This window comes from Diabrotica virgifera, chromosome 5 (assembly GCF_917563875.1).
Source record: "Diabrotica virgifera virgifera chromosome 5, PGI_DIABVI_V3a".
NCBI lineage: Eukaryota > Metazoa > Arthropoda > Insecta > Coleoptera > Chrysomelidae > Diabrotica > Diabrotica virgifera.
Genome location: NC_065447.1, coordinates 152,333,790 through 152,358,215, shown reverse-complemented (window position 1 = coordinate 152,358,215; position 24,426 = coordinate 152,333,790). Strand labels below are relative to the sequence as shown.

Below are 24,426 nucleotides of genomic sequence, written 5' to 3'. Positions count from 1 at the left end.
CTTTTGCTTTTTTTTTTCTTTTTTTTTGCTTTTTTTCTTGTTCTTTTCTTTATTTTCAATTACAATATTTAATAATTACCTAAATCTACAGGATTAAAAACAATAACAACAAAACAAGCAGGTTTGTTTTGTTTTAACTAACATGCCTGTTTTATTTTAACAAAATTACTTGAATGCAGGGTTAATTTTATTGCCACAATTTATATTTACAGTTTTAACAACACTTACATTTTTAACAAAAGTTAAATTGTTATTTCATGTTTCAAATTTTTATTGTTGTTTTTTAATTAAGTTGTATATAGTGTACCTATTGTAAGGTGTCTTTTATGGTACATCCTCCCGCATTGCATTGTTAATATTGTTAAAACCTAATAACATGTTTAGAATCCAATCAACGGATACCCACATGGGAACCTTTATAGTCATAGCATAATATAAAATATGATATATAGCATTTATACCATGTAAATATTTATTATTTTAGTAAAGCATTAACCTGTAGTTTAGGTATATTTACTACTTCAGAGGACAGTTATTTCTACTGGTTTCAAAAATCAAAAATGACATTCATCTATTTTCTATTTTATTTTGTCCCTTTGATGGCATTCGTGTACGACAACGACCAAGAAGTAACCCTCCAACCATCATTGCTTAAAACAGCTGAAGTTTCGGATGGTAGAACCCATGTTCCTAGAGGTAATTTTTTATTCTGAATTTTATATGAAATTCTTCAATATCTTTTTTTCTTTCTTTATTAACCGCATCAACTACTGAAAGTTATTAGCGAGAGGATATAATATACAGTTAGAGCAGGCTGTATCGTCGCCCCCGTTAGGTAAATTATTTCGATTCGATTTTTTTGCATAATATTACTCAAAAAGAGGTCCTTATAACAAATCAACAGGGTGACGGGAAGTGCCGCGGTCGGAAAATTGTTTAAAGAAATCCAAAAATCAGTTTTTTCACTCCGAACATTTTTTAAGCTTCTTTGGGCCTTTACAAGCAAAAAAGGTCTCTTGTGATTTTTCTCTAAAATTGATATTTGTCGAGTTACATGCGATTTAATATTTAAAAAATGCGAAAATGGTCATTAGAGCTCACAGTAGCGATCAACAGGTAGCAACAAACGCGATCCAAGATTGCGAAAGTTCTACGAACTTTCAAAAGTGAGGCAACAGTGCGTCGTAACTCGTCACTGACAGTGACGTTTATACTATCAAAACAATAATTTTTATACACCTAGGCGCGAAATGTTGCCAAGTCAGTGACGTTTGATTTCTTGCTATAAAAAAATCGATTTTTAGTAGTTCCAATGTGACACAAAATCTAAGCACGGGATAAAAGAGTTTATTTGAAGAAAGTGTATATTTTGTCTTTCTTAATGGCGGTACAGGCTCCTTTTTTCAATATTTTTTTTAGTTATAGAGTAATTTCCACATACTAACATATTTCTGAAATTGGGCTCTGTACCGCCATTCTTTATTATATTATGAATATGTGTGCCAAATATCTCGACAAAATATTCAAAACTAGAGCCGCAATCTTGGAACGCGTTTGTTACTACCTGTTGATCGCTACTCTTTACTCTTGAGTATACATATTTTTTGGTATTTTATAATTTTCCAGTATAAACGAACATAAAAAATAGTTCATCCCCTTTACGCCATTGTATTTCTAACATATTCCTTATAATATATACGTTATCGTTTGTTTGACGGTTTGATCTGAATGCAGCCTGTGCGTCTTCAATTTCTTTCTTTATCGCTGATCTTAGGCGCTTTTCTATAATTCTCGCAGATACCTTGATACCGACCGATGACAAGCACATTGCCCTATAATTCTCACATGCATTATGTTGTCCTATTTTTGTATATTGATAGAACTATGTTTTTCTTCCAGACTTCTGGTATTTTCTTTGTACTCCAAGCTTCCTTGCGCATATGTAGTAGCCAGTCCTCTCCTTTTTTCTCCCATCCATTTTATCATTTCTGGATCTATTTGGTCCTCTCCTGTTGCTCTTCCAATTTTAATATTCTTTACGGCCTTCTCCAATTCTTCCTTTCTTATATTCTCTGGTTCTTCTTCCTCTTCCACTTCCGGTCTATTTCCTCCTGCTTCATTTCTTTCTAGTTCTTCCTGTTTGAATTTATCTTCGTAGTATTGTTTCTATACTTCTACTATTTATATAGTCTCTATTTTCAATTCGTTATTTTTATCTCTGATTCCATACTGCACCCTACCTTTTTTTGTCATAAATTCTGTATGCGATTCCAGAATTTTCTATTGTGTATTTTAAGATTCCAATTCTCTTCCGAATTCTTCCCAGCTCCACTTTTTAGCTTCACTTAATGCTATCTTTGCTCTAGTAGGTTTCTCAATACATATATTATATTTTGTTATTTTAATCTCTACACTGTTGATATTTTTTCCGGGCTTGCTTCTCCTTTATTATTTTCTTTATTTCTTGGCTCCACCATTCTGTTCTCTTGTGATATTTATTTATGGACATTTTTCCAAAAATTTTCTGTGCTATTTTGTATAGAGTATCTTTTAATACTTTCCATCTTTCTTCCATATCCAATTGGTCTCTTACCAGCTCTATTCTTTGCAATTCCCCGTCTATTTTCTATTTATATTAGTAGGGAGCGGATTTACATGCGATCAATTTTGATGAAATATGCGCATATATATGCAGTAAAAAATTACGAAATATGCGAAAGATATGCACAAAAAATCAAAAAATGCGCATTTCGAGAAACCACAAATTTTCTGCTCTATTCTATTCTAGGAGATTCTTTTATAGGGGGGAGGGGCAATCTTATTTATTATCTTTCAAATAAAATCATTATTTTTTATATATGCAATTTATTCACATTTTTTACAAAAAGTGATACCAATAGTTACCTATATAAAATAAAACGACAATATCACTATATATGTATATCTTCGATTATAATTCACTACAATGTGTTTTTCCAAATTTTTTACGAGGAAACATTTTCTTTGATCAGATAAAATATTTTTATAACTTGAAAAACTCCTTTCAACATCAACATAAGTAATTGGGGCGTACTTAAAATAACTTGTTAAAGCCGAAAATTCTGCACCAAAATCAATTTCAAAATTTCAAAGTTTTAAAGACGGGATTTGTTCCAAAGCATGAATATTTCATTTTTTAGCACCTACTAAATGGGATACAAATTGTACTAAATATAATAAAAGTATAATATGTAAATAAAGTATATAAGTTGTAAATAAAATTCAGATTTCTTGGTAAACCATCCTTCATCATTTTAACATCCTACAGTCATTTTGTAACGGCGTACTATAAGCACTTAAGTACTTTGTGAAAAGATCGGGTATTTTCTAAGAAAAAATGAAAAGGCAGTGAATGAGCAGATTCAGGTAGTTCTCGAATTAATAGATAGGACAGCCTGTGCGGAGAAATATTTTGTGTCGAATTAAAAAATTTAAATTTTTTTTTGGACTTAAATGTTTTTAAATAGGCACAAAATATGCATATTTCATTAAAAATATGCAAAATTTAGTAAAGTTCTCAAATATGCGAAATATGCATGCAATATGCATTTCGCATAAAATCCGCTCCCTATATATTAGTGTATGTTTTATTCCTTTTACTTTGTAGTCATTTCGGCTACAACTAGCTTGTGTTGCGTGCTTAGTTTCGCAAATGTTTTCGTTTTTATATTTTTGATAATATCCATTCCTGCAGGGATCACAATGAAATCTATTAAACTGGAAAACTAGAAGTAAAAAACACAATAACAGTATGAAAAAATGTTCTCAAATGTTTATATAATTTTAAAATATTTTGTCGTTCTCAATAATTAACATTTTTAATCGCATTTTAGCACAAAAGGAACATGAGTATATTATGAGAACGGTAGTAAAAATTATAAATGTAGAAACACAACTTCCAGTTGGAGTAGATACATCATATAATTCACTAAGCGTAAATAGTAGATATAACAGAGTATACGCAAAAAAAGGATTACAACATGATAAATGGATACTTGTCCCTGATTGTGATGGGACAAATTCTTCACGTAGTTATCGTATATTTCTTGCAGATGTTCCAAGGTAAGTACCTTTTTAACCTAGCCTAACCTACAGTTGAGTCCATGATTCTTTACCCGTGCGTCATCATTTAAAGCATACGAAATAAGTCAGAAACACGGTTCTTAGACATACTACGGTTGCCCAGATCGACGGTGGTGGGGAGACTTCAATTTTTGACTTTACGTCACAAGAATACAGAATCCCATATTTTAAATGATTTTCGATCATTGAATGCGTGTTATTGTGTATATACAGTCGGAAAAATGAAAGAATACCCATGAACGAACATATAAAACACGCTGTATTTTCCTGTCACCGTGCCACAAAGAAAATTGTCCAGTGCAAGTGCATGTAACAATAATTATTACATGTACTTGCGCTGGCCAATTTTTTGTCTGACACGGTGGCAGGAAAATACGGTGTGTTTTATATGTTCGTTCATGGGTATTCTTTCATTTTTCCTACTGTATGTGTAGTATTTGTGTTAATCACCATGGCATCTACACTCCTAGCGGAGTATTGCCGTCCTCTTTGGGCTCCTCCGATTCGTTTGTCGCGGTGAATCAATCGGCATTAACATTTTGGTTTTACAATTGGTTGTGTGACTTGGCATCTTCTACAATTTTCCTCCATTAGTTCCTGTTTTTGCTTCTGGTTACCCATTCTCTGACCTCTCTGGTTACCCAATCTTCTTAAGGTCATCTACTATCTGGTTCTCCCATCTAGTTTTGGGTCTTCCTTATTATATTATTGGGATTTGTGTTATTATTAAATAATAAGACAAATAATACACATTTTATCTTATATCGGGTGGTGAATCGTAAAATGGGGCATAGGTAACTCATTGTAATATTCTAAACTGTTGAATTCCTGCTTTCCTAATTATTTTATATCAAAAGTCATGAGAGAATATTTGTAGGGAATTGAAATCTGTATTAAAATCAAAAGTTAAAATTGTTCTATGATTTAAACGCATTCCAAAATTTTGAAATCGCTGTGAGCCGATGAGTAGAGGGGATTTGATAGTTTTCGCCAGCGCTGTTAGTGGCAGTTTTGTGCATTGAATTTGAACAATTTTATCAGAAAAGTACAAGTTTAAAAGTGCGAGAGAGCGCTACCGACGAAACTCACAGCCAAGAAAAACATGGGCAATCTCTAAATTTCACATAAACTTCTTCATTTTCTCAATGGCCTCTTGCGTAAGCAGTCATCCAGTAGCACGAATTTGTATATTAAAAATTAAAATTATAATGAATAAAATAAAAAACATAATTACTTTTACTACTAATTCTGTGTATTCGTTCAGTAATGAGGTTACAATAATATTTCAGTTCATAATTTGTGTTTTTCTAGATAAATATCTATTTTTCTCGTTTTGTATATTTCACATACACCAATTTTATCAGAAAAGTACAAGTTTTAAACCGCGAGAGAAAGCTACCATCGAAACTCACAGCCAGTAGGTATCTGTGTAAAAGTTAGGCCACACGTTACTATTTAACTGACAGTAGTCACACCATTGACTGAATAAAAAATCTTTATTATTAATACTTTCTCCGCAGCTGAGGGTATCTAATCAACTGTATTGCTTTTAATGATAAAATAAAAATATTGACAGTTCAAAAATGTGAAAATAATAACTTCATTGTGACACATTATTGCACTGTGTGCGGCCTAATTTTGGGCTGAAAAACGTATTTTTACGCATTTTTACAAAATTTTGGAATATGTTAATTCGTAGCACAATTTTAACAGTTGTTTTAAATACAGATTTCAATCCTCTACAAATAGTTTCTAACGTCTTTTGATGTAAAATAATTAGGGAAGCAGGAATTCAACAGTTTAGAATTTTACATTGAATTTCCTACGGCCCATTTTCCAATTCACCACCCGGTATATCCTAGTTTACTTTATATTTTTGTATTTGTAATTTGGGTGTTGTTTCCCGTAAAAACTTATTTTGAATTATTCATGAAAGTTGTACATCGTACCTATTGTAGGAGTTTAAATAAGAATATATATTTATAAGGTACAAAACGTTAAAATCCCATTATGTCTTAACGTAATAATGATGTTGATGATATTTTAGAATGCCAGGTAAAGGCTGTAGTGTGACCAAATTTATTAGGTCCTACCTATTATTTAAATTCTTACAATAAATTATACCAGTAATTCTAATTCACATAAACCTAGCTGACCTCTAAGGATAGTATTTATTCAATAGTTAATCCAGTATTAATGGAAATTCATCGACAAATTTTCAGTGTAGAATGGAGTTTGAAGTCCTAGATTTCCGTAAATATTGCATGGATAAAATGTCAACAGTTTTCCGTAATTAGGTATAGTCCACTAAACATCTTTATTTCTTAACTATCTTGACTATTTTACATACATCAAAGACATATTACCGATTAAGGGTAAGGAACAAAATGCAAAATTTTGACGCACGTCAAAATTTTCAATGTGTTTTAAATTCATTTTTTTTTTCGAATCCTGAGAAAACTAATAAATATTTTTGAAAAATTTAAACGCAGAATGAAAGACTATAATATTACCGAGGGCCAAGAGTCCCTGAGAACTTCTATAATGTTTATTTTAATAAGTTACAGGGCTGAAAATAAAAGAGAAGTGTGATTTTTAATTGCAAACATTTAATTCAAAAGAAACTTTTTATTTACTCTAAAGGACTTTCGGCCCTCGGTAATAAAGTGATCTTTCATTCTGCATTCAAATTTTTTTAAAATACTTATTAGTTTTCTCAGGATCCGAAAAAAATCATATTACGATTCAAATGACTCGTGACGTAATCGCACCCTTAATGTTCATTGGTTAGTCGATCTGGGCAACCGTAGTAATGTCTATGAACCGTGAGTAGGAAATCTATTTCACGTAACAGCAAGTGACAGAAAGTGGCTACTGCTCCGATCACGGATTATATGGTCTGTTCCAACCAGTGATGTGGGAGAGAGGGGATATGACATAAGAGATCCTCTCGTGTTTACTAAATGGGACCACTTGATTTGACACTTTTGGGGAAGACAATATGGCGGCGGGCAGGTTTTTTATGTTATACGTGGAATATATCGCACTCCTAGATGTAAACTGCGTTAACTCAAAATTTGACCATTTCGACTTACAAAATTTTCAAATTCTTGACCTGAAGATCTATACGTAAATAAAACCCACGTAACAATACCTTGAATATTTTCCGAGAGATGACGCTAAACGTCACTTTAGTTGAAAGATTTTAAACCGGGCGGTTCGAGTATTACTACGCCATTTTCAGTTATCCTCCAGTCACCGTAAGTGGATGTCGATAGTAAACTCGCTGAATTTGAGTTACACCATTTTACGTGAAAAATATGTGGTAAGTAACATTTTCTATTTCAAGTTAATGTAGTTTACATGAACATTTCTTTGGCGATTTAAATAGTGATTTGATATTATTCTAAGTTCTACTGATTTTGGTGGAAATATATGATAAATTTTTTTGAGATATTTCAAATTACTTTACTTATCGTGAAAAAATTATTGCTTTCAGAGTTACAGTAGTTTAGATGACTAAATTTTTCCTTCATTTATTCAGTTAGTCTTTTGAAGTTTGTCAATTTTCGCAATCCAAAGAAATTAATTGTGACATTTTGAACTATAGCTTTGACCCTACGTAAGATGCATAAATAACTTTGTGACAAAATAATATTTTTTGAGTTGCACTACTTTACATGAATATTTTGGTAATATCAATCAACTTTTCTGTTTTTTTAGGAAAATGACAGGCCGTGGAAGCAAAATATTAGAAATTTTGAAAAAAGAAGCAGAACAACAGCGTGCAGCTGTTCTGCATATACCAGTAAGCAGCCAAGTCAACAATGAAGAGAATATAAATCCAATGTTAACTGATGCTGACCCTCCGGTCATAACTGAATCTGTATTTTCTGTTCCTGGTATGTATAGAATTGATTTACCTACTCAATGTATTTCAACTGACGTACAGGATGTGACAAACTCTTCAAAAAAGCTAACGATGTGTCTCCGATTATTAGCGAGTCTTCCCCTGTTCCTGTTTTGGATACAATGGTACTGCCTATTCACAATCCAACTAGCAATATACATGTGACAAACGCTGTAAAAAAATTCCAAAGCATTACTATGTCTCACCGATCCATAGTAACGAAAGTGATGTAGACGACTCAGACGCTGATCCGAACTACAATTATCGTGAAGCTGATTTATCTCAATTACAAACAACGCGATCTCGTAGCTGTTCCTCTTCATCGAGTTTGACTACTTCTTCCAGCTTTAGTAGTAGCTCTTCTTCTGATAGTGATGATAATACTACTAGTCACATACTACAAGATGCAACTAATATCTGCGATGGTCCGACGTTAAGAGCAATTCAAGATTTGGCACATGACCAGGAAGAGAAGAAAGGAAAGAAGAGGTTAAGAAAACCAGAAGGGTGGAAAATCAATTACACAAAGAGCCTTAGAAATTCGGGAAAAGCTTACCAATCTAGATCTAAATCTAAGAAACAAGTTCCTGCACGACAAATTCGCCCGCCTTGTGGAGAAAAATGCAGATGGAATTGCAGTACCAAACTCGAAATCACAGATCGCCAAAAATTGTTTGATGCATTTTGGAGACTTGGGGACCTTCAGCGACAGAGAGAGTTTATAGTGAGACATTCACAAGAAATAAAGCCCAAGTATAGGTACGTAAGTACGATTAAGTACCGGGCTCTAAACTCAGCCTTTTATTTTGTAGTGAACAACTCGCGAATTCGTGTCTGTAAAACCTTTTTTAAGGCCACACTTGACTTAAGTGATCAAGCAATTAAAACAGCACTTACCAAAAAGACAGAATGTGGGTTTATAGAAGGAGAACAAAGAGGAAAGCACGGAAATCAACCCACCATAGACCCTGTAATTACTGAAAGTGTTGTTCAATTTATCAACACTATTCCAAGGATTGAATCGCATTATCTCCGTGCTCAAACTTCACGGGAATACATTCAGTGCGACAGATCTTAATCAGATATTTACCGCGATTATAAAGAACTTCGCCAAGCAAGTAACATGCCATTCGCTACAAGCTCGACATTTCAGCGCATATTTAATTTTCAATTCAACATTGGCTTCTATCGACCGAAAAAAGATTTGTGCGACTTATGCGAAAACTACAAAAATGCAGATGAAGAAAGTAAACTCAAAATTTCGGAAGCCTATGAAAATCATTTAACAGAAAAGGAACTGGCTCGAATTGAAAAAGAGAATGACAAAAAGCGGACTGATGCTATTGTGATGGTTTATGATCTCCAAGCAGTAATGCAAATTCCTAAAGGGCAAGTATCCCTATTCTTTTACAAGTCTAGAATTAATTGTTTCAATTTCACTATAAGTGATTTACAGGCAAAGAATGTGGACTGTTATTTTTGGGATGAAACGGAAGGGAAACGTGGAGCGGTTGAAATCGGTAGTTGTGTATTGGCTTTTATTCAATCACAGTTAGATCAGCATTCCGATGAAGATATAGATCTGATATTTTACTCAGATACTGCTGTGGGCAGCAAAAGAACAAGTATTTATTGACTGCTTATGCCTACGCTGTGTCCAATATGAGAGTAAAATCTATAACGCACAAATTTTTAATACGGGGTCATTCGCAAAATGAAGGGGACAACGTTCACAGTGTGATCGAAAAGCAAGTAAAAAGGCATCTTAAGTCAGGTCCTATTTACATCCCACAGCAGTATACGACTTTGATTAGGGCTGTCAAAAAAACTGGCCCTGCATACAAAGTGCATGAATTGACACATGACCAGTTTTATGATTTGAAAGCGCTGCAGGAAAGTTGGGGAAATAATTTCAATTTGGATGAAGAAAAGAATCAAGTTAGTTGGCATGACATTAAAGTTCTTAAAATGGAACAGGAAAGTCCTAACACTTTCTATTATAAAACATCATTTGCGGAAACAAACTTTAAAAAATGTTTTGTACACAAAAAAAATCCACTAGACAAATGGCGGAAACTAATGTTGACTTTTCCAGTGGACTGATAAAGGCATATACTGTAAAAAATACTTTGTCAGATGCAAAAAAGAAGGATATCAAAGAACTTGTGGAAAAAAATCTTATACCCAGATCTTACTACGAGTGTTATTATAAAAATATCTTGTAAAACAAAAAAAAATCCATTATAAAAGTAAAATAAATAATAACTATAAAATAATTTTACAGTATGTAGTAGTTAAGATTATTAATAGGCTAATGTATTTGTGTTAACTTTTGTAATAAGACAAAATTATAACTTTTGATTTAAACTAACCACCTATGTTTTCATTCCATCACTAGGGCATAAATAAGTATCAGTGTACTTCAGATTATTCGGTAAGTATAATTACAAGAACGACCAACTCAAAATACTCAAAATACTAAGAAATTTGAAGATTTTGTTAGAGTAAAAAGTAATGTCACTCTTTTTTGTTCAAGTAAAGTAAACTAACTTGAGATACTGTGCAAAAATAGTGCGTACTTCTAGTATAAAACTGGAGTAACTAAAAATCTCCATATTATTTAAATTTGAACACATTAATTAAAAAATGAGTACCTTAAGTACGGACTAAAAACCATTATCTTTATAATACTGTCAATTTTTTTTTATATCTGCCTTACATTAGCTAAAATCAGTTTTTGTCAATTTCTGAAAAATAAGGTATTTTGAGTTACAGTAGTTTACATCTAGGTGTGCGATATGTTGTTAATTAATTATTAAAATTATTATATATATATATATATATATATATATATATATATATATATATATATATATGTTGTTAATTAATTATTAAAATTATTATATATTTATATATATATATATATATATATATATATATATATATATATATATATATATAATAAGGTTGTATTATTGGGGAATTCAGCAAGTTTTATGTGAAAAGAAAACACTTTTTACTTGATCCATAAAATTTGCTGAATTCCCCAATAATACAACCTTACTATCTAACATTGTCAGCAAAGACTTCCCTTCTGGTCTCTTTTATATATATATATATATATATATATATATATATATATATATATAATATAATACAATTTTATAATTATATACTTTATATAGAACAGAATATACTGCCAAAGAGTTGTTCCGCCATATTGCCTTCCCCATTTAGCCCGTGAAAGCGATCCCATCTACTTCACCTTATGTCACATCCCCTCCCTCCCACATCACTGGTTCCAACCAACTGTCAAACTAGTCAGAAATCGTCAGCAAACAGTTGGTCAGTGAGAGAGCATGATACAGTCAACAGTGCTATCCCCTGGGAAACGGAAATACTTTAATAGTGAATAGAGGTCGCGGAGCCGGTTCTAGATATACTACATTTTTTGCCCTACCGACTTTTATAACCGAGTTACAGGATGTTTTATCGATTTTGCCCATTTCTTTTTTAAGCCACTTTAGAACCACACTGTATATTTTTTTAATATTTGGAACATATATGTCTCATTCAAAACCCAAACGACCGACATACTAACCATAAAAAAATCCAGGGCCGGATTAACAACAAATTATAAAGTAATTGTGACCTTAAAACAACAATATTCAAATTTTGAAAAATGTTTGCATATTTGAAAAGAACACAAAAAACTAAGTTTAATGGTTCGCTTTAATTTTTCTGACAGACAATTTTATGACTTTAATTTTGAAATTAAATTCAATTTTTTGAGAACTCTTGACATTAACACGCAGGTATTATTAACTTTTAGTTATAAATTATTAAAGTTAATGAATAAATACTCATTTTAAAAATAATCAATACTTATTTACCACATTGGAACGACCTAATTACTAATCACAAGAAAAATCCAGGTCAGGATTAACAAAAAAAATATAAAGTAATTGTGACCTTGAAACAACACCCTGTATGAAATTTTGAAAATGTGTTTGCGTATTTTAAAGGAGCATAAAAACTGCGTTAAAAGACGCATGTCACATTTTTCCGCAGATAATTTCTTCTTCTTGTTCTTCTTCTTTAACTTCTTGGATATCTTTCGATCTGTTTAATTCTGAAGCTGCCTCTAGTTAATTTTCTGTGAGGTAGATTGCCAACTATCCCTTCATCTTTTAGGTGGTCTTCCGGGGGTCTTGAACCGGGCGGGTTGTTTTCTAGGGCAATTTTTGGAAGTCTATTCTCATCCATTCGTCTTACATGGTTGTACCAGATCCTCTTGCGCTGCCTTCCCCATTTTACAATATCTTGAATTTTGCATTGCTCTCTAATGTCTATATTTCTCACTCTGGCTCTTCTTGTTTTCCCCACTATTGTTCTTAGGATTTTCATTTCGGCAACTCTTAGCATCTATGGGTATTTCGGCAACTCATGATTGGTCGGCAGATAATTCAATTACGGAAATTTTGAAATCATATTGACTAATTTTGTCAAGGTGACAAGAAGCTCCCAGAGAACAATCCCAATGTAATTAGAAAATCATTTCGAAATTTTTTAAAACGAGCAAGGAAATGCATCGAACAAAATGGCGGACATTTTGAGCAACTGTTAAAGTTCAAATATTTTTATTTTATGTTAAATTGTTGAATTGTTTAAACGAATTTTTTTATTAGATATAGCTGTTTTTTTTTATTTTTACTAAATCATTAAAATGCCCTAATTTTCGCAATTCTAATTTTTAATGATGTGCATACAGCTACAAATCCAGAGAATCCATGAAGTCAGCGTAGTAAATAAGTATTAAGTATTGTTTAAATAAGTATGGATTTATTCACACTAAATTATTAAAAGGTAATAATACATATAATCCGTCTAATATACTTACCTTTGCGCGTCATCCGCATCATAGCCCGTGACGTCACATGATACCAACACGAAATATTTAGGCGGTAGGTGTGCTCTTTTTTAGAATCATTTTGCCCAGTACACTCCAATTACAGCCACTAGACATATTTTATTATCTACGCGTAGAAATAATATTTGAAGATTTCTATTGATATTAACTTAAAGAAATACACAATAATATGTTTCATTTAATTTGTATAAATGGATTATAAAGCGTGTTTATGAAGCAAATTTTCGAAAATCGAACGAAGGTGACATTTTGACATAAATTGGTAACATATATTTGACAGTTGCGGTATTGACACTTCAGATTTGTTTTTATTCTTTACTGTAAGTATTTGTTTTATTATATTTATTGTTTTTATTATTTACTTTAAAGTTAGATTATAACTTAATTATTCTTGTTGTCTATTTCTAATGGTTTTATTTATTTACATTCAATATTAATTTGTTTTTTTTTGTATCATCCACGTTTGCAATAATTATGTGATCTATTTGATTTAAAATGGATTCAGGATTTTTTGTACTTTGGCAACTATGTCAATTTAGATCTCTAACAAAGATAATGACGTGCAACGGTAAGTATATTAGACGGACTGTACCTAGTTTTTAATCTCAGAGTTATTTAAAATTCCAATATAATTTCAAAATTGATGAAATTAAATCATCTGTGCAAAAAATTAAAATGAACCCTTAATCACAGTTTTTATGCTCTTTTAAAATGCGCAGACAAATTTAAATAATTTCAATATACAGGGTGTTGGTTCAAGGCCACAATTACTTTATATTTTTTTGTTAATCCGGACCTGGATTTTTCTTGTCATTAGTAATTGGGTCGTACCAATGTGGTAAGTAATTATTGATTATTTTTAAAATGAGGATTTATTCATTAACTAATAACATTACCAACTTATAATTATAAGTTAATAATACCTGCTTTTTAATGTCAGAGTTCTTAAAAGATTCAATATAATTTTAAGATTAAAGTCAAACAATTGTCTGGCCAAAAAATTTAAGTAAACCAATACTTAATGTTTTGTGCTCTTTTCAAATACGCAAACAGGTTTTCAAAATTTTATACAGGGTGTTGTTTTAAGGTCACAATTACTTTATAATGTTTTGTTAATCCGTACCTGGATTTTTCCGGTGATTAGTAGTCGGTTGGGTTTTGAATGAGACATATGCGTACCAAACGTCAAAAAAATATACAGGGTGGTTCTAAAGTTATGGCTTAGAAAAGAAATAAGCAAAATCGATAAAACACCCTGTAACTCGGTTATAAAAGTCAGTAGGGCAAAAAATGTAGTATATCTAGAACCGCCTCGGTGACCTCCATTAACCATTAAAGTATTTCCATTTCCCAATGAAACACCCTGTATAATTTGACGTTATTATTATATTAAATAGGTGTTACATTATAAATACTTGACAATAAAATATTTTGTTTGAGTTATTTATTTAACTTTTGCGGAAACCATTCCTTAACTGTGAACGAGATTAATTTTGTATGTAAATTAATGGAAAAATAAAATACACTTACCATAAAATTCTAAACTGCGATATTAAATTAGTTGTGAAAACAACTGTTTGTGTAATGTAAATAACTTTTAAATGTAAAAACACGACAAAAACCAGCAAACATCCACAAACGGACCTTGATAAATAGGTAAACAAACAAGAAATGTCACAAAATGTACTAAAAATCTGAAAACGTCCCGAAGCGTTTTTTTTTGTACCTATCCCTTTTCGATGTACTGAGTCTAGAGCGTTCATAAAAATAACATTTGTTTTACTTAATAACAGGCGGTAGCTGGTTTGCCTTTAGTTTCATGCGTGCAAGACAGTGATGCAAGATAAAAAGTAAGTGTTTTTTTTGCTAGGTATTAATGACGCACGGATAAAGAACCCTGGACTCAACTGTAATTTTATTTTAATTATTAAAAAAGATATTAATTAAATTTAACTTTCTCATTACTATTTCTCATAACTATATTTGACATTGAAGCAGCATTTGATTCAATCTCTAGAAATGCAATAATTGACAAACCCTATAATTGACCAACTATAATTTAGATGGTAACATTCTTTCATTTGTAAAAAACTTTCTAACTGGAACAATAAGCTTTCCAACAATAAGCTTTCTCAGTATATTCCTCAAAATTAGGGTGCCCCTCAAGGATCTGTAATAACCCTGAAGCAGCCGCGCCCTGAGAAAAAATCTCACATTTTATCGTTTTTCGTGATAACTTGATGAAAAATTTTTCAACTTTGCTTTCCACTCGTAAGTGCCTCGAGGAAGATCGTAGTAAAGCGTGGATTTTTTTTTGTTTTTTTTTTAATTTTTTTAAATTTTTTTTATTTATTTTGTGGAATTTATGGCTTTGGTGAGAACCAATTAGCTTTAAAATTGTTGGAAATAGATGTTTTTAACATATCAAGTAAATAAAAATATTACAAAATAGAACTTTTAAATTCGAATTTAAATCTATATTGTGAGATTCTTTCTCTATGCGCAACTACTTATGTTACAGAAGTGAGCGCGACTGCTCCCGGGTTAAGTTCTACTTTACTTGCAATCAATGAGCTATTCAAGTCATTTTCTGCTCCCATAAACTATGTTCAATACGCTGATGACCTTATATTTTACTGCCACCTTATCATTATTTATTGCTACATATATACTAAATCTGCTCCCATCACACGTAAACTTTTACAAGTTGCAGTAAATCTTCTTCAAGACAGATCTAATAAACCAGGATTATCACTAATTAATAAAATACTCTTAATAAAATTTTCCAGAAGGACCTCCACTCCCGTGCCCCAAATTTTATTCAACGATTCCCCACTATCAGTGGTTAATGAGTGTAAAATTCTAGGTATGATATTTGAATCCAGGTTAAATTGGAAAAATCACATCTATGAACTTAAAACCAATTGTTTTAAAAGATTGAACGTTCTAAAAACCCTTAGTCATCTTCATTGGGGTGTAGATGAAACTACTTTATTAAGAGTCTACATAGCTCTCATCCGATCTATAATATGTGAAAGGTACAACATAATGTAATTCCATTATGTATATTGTCGAGCATTCCCGTGCCATATGTGAAGGGTACAACAGAGAAAATAGGGAGAGTGCTCAGAAAACACAAAATAGAAACGATATTTCACACGAACAGAAAGACCTTAACTATTTTACCAACAGTAAAAACCAAAATATCGTTAGAAAGTCAAGGCGTATATGAGATTCCGTGCGGGGATTTTGGAAAGTCGTATATTGGACAGACCAACAGAAGAATCCATGTAAGACGAGAAGAACACCATAATGCCACCGAAAAGGGAGAAACCACGTCACCCCTTGCACAACATTTGCATATACAGGATATTTATACAATAAACCTGAACCAGACGGCGATGCTAGCCAACATAGAAAACGTGAAATTAGAGAATCGATCGAAATAGTAAAAAATCCCAACATTCTAAACCAAAGAGATGATGTTCAACGACTTCCTACAACATGGAAAACGGTACTGAAGAAAAATACCAAATATACAGGGTGTAACAAAAATACAGGTCATAAATTAAAGTACATATTCTGGGACCAAAAATAGTTCGAATGAACCTAACTTACCTTAGTACAAATATGCACATAAAAAAAGTTACAGCCCTTTGAAGTTACAAAATGATAATCGATTTTCTCGAATATATCCGAAAACTATTAGAGACTTTTTATTGAAAATAGGCATGTGGCATTCTTATGGCAGGATCATCGTAAAGAAAAATTATAGTGAAATTTGTGCACCTCCTAAAAATTTTATGGGGTTTTGTTCCCTTAAACCCCCAAACTTATTGTGTGTACGTGCCAATTAATTTATTATTGTGGTACCATTAGTTAAATTCAATATTTTCAAAACTTTTTTGCCTCTTAGTATTTTTTCGATAAGGCAGTTTTTATCGAGATGCGGCTTCTTTTTTAATACGTTTACATACAAAATTTATGGGGGTTTTGTGCCTTAAAACCCCCCAAAATGTTTGTGTACGTTCCAATTAAATTATTACTGCGGTACCATTAGTTAAACACAGTATTTTTAAAACTTTTTTGCCTCTTTGTATTTTTTCGATAAGGCACCTTTTATCGAGATGTGGCTTCTTTTTTAATACGGTTCAAAATATACCTAAAAATGTAAATCATAAATAAATTTTCATATTATTACCAAGTGTCCATAATCATGCTTAACCATATACAAATATGTGGTGGATTTGACAAATATTCAAAATATCTCGATAAAAACTGATTTTTCGAAAAAGTACTAAGAGGCAAAACAGTTTTTAAAACATTATGTTTAACTAATGGTACTATAATAATAATTAAATTGGAACGCATACAAAAGTTTGGGGGGGTTTAAAGGAATAAAACCCCCATAACATTTGTGAGGGGTTTCCAAATTCCACTATAATTTTTTCTTAAAATACTACTGCCACAATAATGCCACATGTCCATTTTCAATGAAAAACCTTTAATAGTTTTCGATATATTGGGAAAAATCGATTTTCATTCTGTAACTTCAAAGGGCTGTAACTTTTTTTATGTGCACATTTATACTAAGGTAAGTTAGGTTCAATCGAACTATTTTTGGTCCCAGAATATGTGAATAAATTTATGACTGTATTTTTGTTACACCCTGTATAGAGGGTGTCCAGAAACTCTACCGACAAACGAAGACAGGAGATTCCTCAGATAATTTTAAGACAATTTAACCCAATTCACCTAGTCCGAAAATGCTTCCTAAGGGAGCTAGAGCTCTTTGAAGATGGCGCCATGTAATTAGTTTTTCTTAAATACCTCCAGAACGCTCGTATTTAGAAAAACAAAAATTTGTATACATATGTACTTTTCAGTAATGAATTGATTCCATCCATTGCGAATTTCTAGTACCGGACATAGGCGTCCGTTTTGGGTAGGGCAACGGTTATTTTATTGCATAACTTTTTTGTCTTCAACTTTTAAGCATTTTTGGTACTGGATTATTAAATTGCGAGGTATTTTAGTGCTAAAAGGTACTCTTACTTTAGGTCGGTAGGACACACCGTTTTCTAGAAAAATCGATTTGAAAGTTTTTAGTTTTGGGAATTTGAAAAAAAATTGAAAAAAATTAAAAAAAAACGATGTATTTTACCAACTTAAAGCAAGAGTAACTTTTAGTACTCGAATATCTCATAATTGAATAATCTAGTGTCAAAAATACTTAAAAATTAAAGACAATAAAATTATGCTATAAAATAACTGTTGACCTACCCAAAACGGACACCTATGACCGGTAGTAGAAATTCGCCACTAATGAAATCGGTTAATCTCTGGAAAATAAATAAATGTACCAGTTTTCATCTTTCTAAATAGTTTTTTTTAATCTTTTTTTTTTGACATTCAAAGAACGAAAAATTTTCAAATCGATTTTTCTAGAAAACGGTGAATCCTATCGACTTAAAGTAAGAGCACCTTTTAGTACTATAATACCTAAAAATTTAATAATTTAGAGTCAAAAATGCTTAAAAATTAAAGACAAAAAAGTTAGGCGATAAAATAACCGTTGCCCTACCCAAAAAGGACGCCTATGACCGGTACTAGAAATTCGCAATAGATGGAATCGATTTATTTCTGGAAAGTAAATACGCACACCAATTTTCGTTCTTCTAAATGGAAGCTTTCTGGAGGTATTTAAGAGAAACTAATTACATGACGCCATCTTCAAAGAGCTCTAGCTCCCCATTTTCGGACTAGGTGAATTGGATTAAATTGTCTTAAAATTATCTAAGGAATCTCCTGTCTTCGTTTGTCGGTAGAGTTTCTGGACACCCTGTATACCGGCACAAAATTCCGCCACTCAAAATTTTTGATAAGTTTGACAATTTATAACTTTATTATTTGTGCTCCGATTTTCAAGATTCTTGCACATTGATATCGTTTGGTATTATTCCGGTAACAAAAAAAAATTGCTTGCATGGCATTATACTGGGCTGACTTGAAGCGTTGTATTTTCTCCTAACTTTAAAAAATTCTGTGGAAAAATGCAATACCTGATTTTGTTTCATAATCCTGTCATATTATCCCGGAGGCATCACTAAAATTTTTTGTTTGCTTGAATTATCCGAATATCTCGTTTCTTGTAAGAGCTATACCATTTTTTGTAAATAAAAACACTTATTGACTCATAAAATAGAGGTTGGATTGATAAGATTAGAATGGCCCGCATGCAGCCCAGATCTCAATCCTATTGAGCATTTATGGGATGAATTAAAAAAAGCTATTCGCCGTCATCCTAGGCCTCCAGAAAATTTGGTACCGTTATGGCCTTGGTACAGGAATATCGGGCTATTCCCCAGGCAAGGATAACACATCTTTATTCGATGCTAAACAGATTGCGAGCAATCGTTGCTGCAAGAGGTGGACGTACCCGCTATTGAATTGTTTCGTTTTCTTGTTAATTTTGTTGTTTTGTTAATTTGAGTGCCTTTGGTATTTATTAATAAACCTTCAAAACAGTGTTTTTATTTACAGTTCTTACAAGAAAAGAGATATTCGGATAATTCAAAAACAAAATTCTTAGTGATACCTCCAGGATAATATGTCAGGACTATGAAAAAATGTCAGCCCTCCAATTTTTCCACAGAATTTTTTAAATTTAGGAGAAAAAATAACGCTTTCATTCACCCCCGTATAATGCCATCTAAACAAAAATTTTTTTTAAAGGAATAATAAAAAACGACCCCAATACATGTACCTATAAACTGATGCAAGAATCTTAAAAATCGGAATACAAATAATAAAGTTATAGATTGTCAAACTTAACCTTTAACTACCTGCGCTGCCTGGTGTATAAAATACACCATTTCTACTAAAACAGCGATAAAATACAAATTCTGTATGCGCCACTTTTTACACTCTATGTAACCTTGGACTGATGTGTTTACTAGGTGCACACATAGTTGCACATTGATGCTAAAGAGTTAGTTCATCTATTTATCACTTCCTTAGTGCAGTACAGTTTGGTGACTCAAATTCACCCCGCGGGTAGAAATCAAAGTATGATTAAATGCCGTTTAATTTTGGGTGGCGGAGACCAATTCTGGCAATCGTACTAGTTGGACGTGTGCAGTGTCGCTCCGAAATTAAATTCCAATTTTGGGTGGTTTCGAGTGTAATCTGCATACAAAATAGTGCAAAGTATAATTAAAAAGGACCTTTATGTAAGTAAATAATCAGTTATCTGTTTTTGATCTATATTAATAAATTAATAGTTAGTTTTAATTGCTCTACGGATAACAATTAATGCTTCTGAGTTGTTGAGACGAGCAAAACTTTTTGCGCTGGACGGGTGATTATGATTAAGAACGACAAACAATAATTATCAACAAAAACAATAGGTCTGTTATTCAGGTTTCCGTAAAACTATACAGAATTTGTTACTCTTCGCCGATGTTAATAGTTTTTATATTCTTTATTTATTTTTAGGCGAAGGTAAATAAACACTTTTTATTTCCTAACTTAATCAAACAAGTAATAAGAAATCAAATCGGAGAAAACAAACTATTTATTCTTATTTATAAAACTTTAAAACCAATATATTATAAATATAATTATTTAATCTTAGTTAAAAATATAAAAACAAAAGAAAGAGATAAAAAGCCCAAAAATAATGTTTATGCTTGCCTTGAAGAATATTCTTTTTAGCGTACACTAATATTGTAATTATTTAAAACTATATAATGTTACTATCTACAAAAAAAAACAAAAATAAGTTATCTGACTACTGTTTGTGGCGATGGCGGCTTTAGACTGTCCTTTTAGGATAAAAATTGGTCTGATCCTACCTTGTATTTTTGTCGATGATTCATTTGTCGTACGGGAAAAAAACACACAACTCTCTCGTTTACTTTATTTCCACTTTATGTTTCCACGGGCACTTAATAGTTTTCCAAGTATTTGTCGGCCCTAGTAAAGGTGTCTCAAAAAAACCCACAATAAACAATAAGTAGGGGAGAACGAAAAATTGTTGGCCTTAAAGATAGCGTGTGGTTAAAAAGAAAGGTCTTGAAGACCTAAATATCCGAGAATTATAAATCCTTGACAAGCAAGATACAATAAAACCTCAGAAAGTTGAATATTTCTTTATTAATTCTCTGGATGACTTCCGATTTAAAATCCTTAGACAGTTTCATAAGACAGGTCTTGTCCTCATGAAGTGAAAATCAAAAGTGAACAAGATATGACACTAGACAGGTAAAGACAAAGAGAAGAATGGGGAAAATTTAAAAATGCGATGATAAAAACAGCTAAATCAATATGTGGAACTACAGAAAATAACAACAGAGGGAAACGAACATGTTGGTGAAACGATGAAGTGAAAAGAGAAATAAAAGAAAAGAAGAAATTATGGAAAGAATACATGCAAGACAAAACACAACAAAAATATGAAAATTAAGAGAGACAAAGAACAAAAGTTAAAGAAATAGTTAAGAAAGAGAAAAAGAAAAGTTGGGAAAAATTCGGAGAAAAATTGGAAGAAAACAGCACAGAAAACGTAAAATTATTTTATAGAACACTGAAAAACCTAAGAAGCAACAAAGAAACGAAACTGAAACAAATAATTAACAAGGAAAAAATAATAATAATCGACACGATAAGACAATAATGGAAAGATGGAGAAAACATTTAGAGCTGATACTGAATGGAAATCAAGCGAATACAATGGAGAAGGAAGCCACATCAAGAGAGTATCCATGAGAAACACGGAAAATCCAGAAACTACAGAAAAATAAGAACTGGAAGAAGCAATAAGAAAGATAAAGATAGGAAAATAATCAGGAAGTGATGAAGTAGCACCAGAAATGATGAAATATATAGGAGTAAAAGCAAAAGAAAAAATTGTTATAAATATATAACCTAATATGGAAGAGAAAAGTAATACCAAGATAATGGACAAATGCAGTAATTTTACCAATATTCAAGAAAGGAAACACATGATACTGGAAGAACTATATAGGTATATCACTACTATGTGTAGCAGCAAAAGTAGACGAAACCATAATAGAAAGAGAAGAAAATAATCGTTTTCGTTTTGATTCAATTCGAGTCACTTGCCATCCTCTGACACCGTGTTTCGGGGTCTCTACCCCTTATCAAAGAGGCTATGCAAGTAGACTAGTCTACTACTTGCATAGCCTCTTTGATAAGGGGTAGAGACCCCAACACGGTGTCAGAGGATGGCAAGAGACTCGAATTGAATCAAAACGAAAACGATTATTTTCTTTTCTTTTTCATACCTTACTCGGTTTAGAGTACAAAATGACCACGTTTCGTTAAAGTATTCTGAGACGCATTGTTGGAGTGCTCCTCCTAGCGGCGCCGCTTGGTACTATGGTATCTCGGTTAACAGAATCCTGACTCGTGGTCGAAATTTATTTTTATTCATTTTATTTCATAATAGAAAGGAAAATCAGAAAAGAAATATAACACAAATTAGAGGACGTACATACACAGTGGATTCAGGAAAGGACCCAACACACAAGACCATATTACATTCACCATGCAACAAGTAATAGAAAAAGCCTTAAAGAAAAATAGAGAAATATTTCTGAGCTTTACAGACATAGAAAAAGCATTCGACTCAGTCAAAAGAAAAGACATATGTGAAAGCCTATAGAAGAAACAAGTAAGTGAAGAACTGATAGAAGCAACAAAAAGTATATACACGAAAACAACAAATACAGTAAGAATGTTAAATATACAGTCAGAGCCACATGAAACAACTCAAGGAGTTGTACAAGGGGGAAGTCTCAGCCCAGTGCTATTCATAAATATAATAGATGAGATAGTGAAAGAATGTAAGTAAACTTTCAAAAAATACTGCATCGGTTGGAACAGAATGCAAATGATAAACGCTGAGATGTGTATAGTTGCAGACGACATAGTATTAATTGCGGAAACGGCAGAAAAACTGAAATACAACTTAGAGAAATTTAACCTAGAAGCAAGCAAATACAACTTAAACTTAAACATAGAGAAGACTCAGATAATGAAAATATCAAGGAAACAAGGAAGATCAAATAGAAGTAAGGATAGACCAACAAGAAATAATACAGACAAATTCATACCAGTACTTAGGAACAGTAATCAACAGCAAAGGATACATCGAGGACGATCTTAACAACAGAATGGAAAACACAGGAAAACTATTCCAAGCACTAAATAGAGGATTCCTTAATAACAAATAAATATCAACAAAGACCAATATATAGACCTACGGTGACATATGGAGCAGAAAATTGGATATTAAACAAAAGACAACACAGCAGAATTCAGGCAGCAGAGATGAAATACCTCAGAAGAACGATCGGAGTAAAAGGAACTGATAGAATCAGAAATGAAGAAATAAGAGAAAGACTCGAAATCAAATCGATACTCGACTCAATCAAGGAGAAAGAATTGGCATGGTTGGGATATCTAACCCGGATGGACAATAATAGACAAGTAAAAAGAGTGTGTGACTCCAAACCAATAGGGAAGAACAGAAGAGGAAGACCCATTAAAGAATGGAACAGTGACATCTCGCACATACTGCAGAGTAAGGGTAAGACTTGTCAGGAAGCAACACAGATGGCATCCAATAGGAAGGAATGGAGAGAGTTCGTTAAGAGCTAGGATACCTCAGAAGATTGTAAAATATTGTAATTTAATGAATTGTATTATAAATGGCCCAACATTGAAAAGTACAAATGGGTCTACTGATTGATGATGAAGTAAAGTTAATTGTGGGTGGCGGAATTTTGTGCCGGTGAGGGTATATTATACAGGGTGTCCCGAAAAGATTGGTCATAAATTATACCACACATTCTGGGGTCAAAAATAGTTCGATTGAACCCAACTTACCTTAGTACAAATGTGGTCATAAAAAGAGTTACAGCCCTTTGAACTTACAAAATAAAAATCGATTTTTTCCAATATATCGAAAACTATTAGAGGTTTTTTATTGAAAATGGACACGTATTATTCTTATGATAGGAGCATCTTAAAACAAAATTATAGTTAAATTTGTCCACCCCATAACAATTTTATGGGGGTTTTGTTCCCTTAAACCCCCCAAACTTTTGTGTACGTTCCAAGTAATTTATTATTGTAGTACCTTCAGTTAAACACAACGTTTTTAAAACTTTTTTGCCTTTCAATATTTTTTCGATAAGCCAGTTTTTATCGAGATGCGGCTAATTTTTTAATATATTTACATAAAAATTGTATGGGGGTTTTGTTCCTTTAAACCCCCCAAATGTTTGTGTACGTTCCAATTAAACTATTATTGTGGTACCATTAGTTAAACACAGTGTTTTTAAAACTTTTTTACCTCCTAGTATTTTTTTGATAAGTCACCTTTTATCGAGATGTGGCTTCTTTTTTAAAATATACCTGAAAATGTAAATTACAA

General features: G+C 32.1%; 1 protein-coding gene across 1 annotated transcript in view; it reads left to right on the top strand.

Moving 5' to 3' along the window:
• The first annotated feature begins 458 nt into the window (after positions 1–458).
• The window catches only part of LOC126885177 (uncharacterized), a 35,799-nt gene continuing 11,831 nt past the window's right edge, over positions 459–24,426 (top strand). The window contains exons 1-2 of the mRNA XM_050651602.1: positions 459–696; positions 3,873–4,101. Of these exons, the coding sequence (XP_050507559.1) occupies positions 561–696; positions 3,873–4,101 (365 nt within the window). The 5' untranslated portion in view covers positions 459–560. The remainder of the gene's footprint in view (positions 697–3,872; positions 4,102–24,426) is intronic.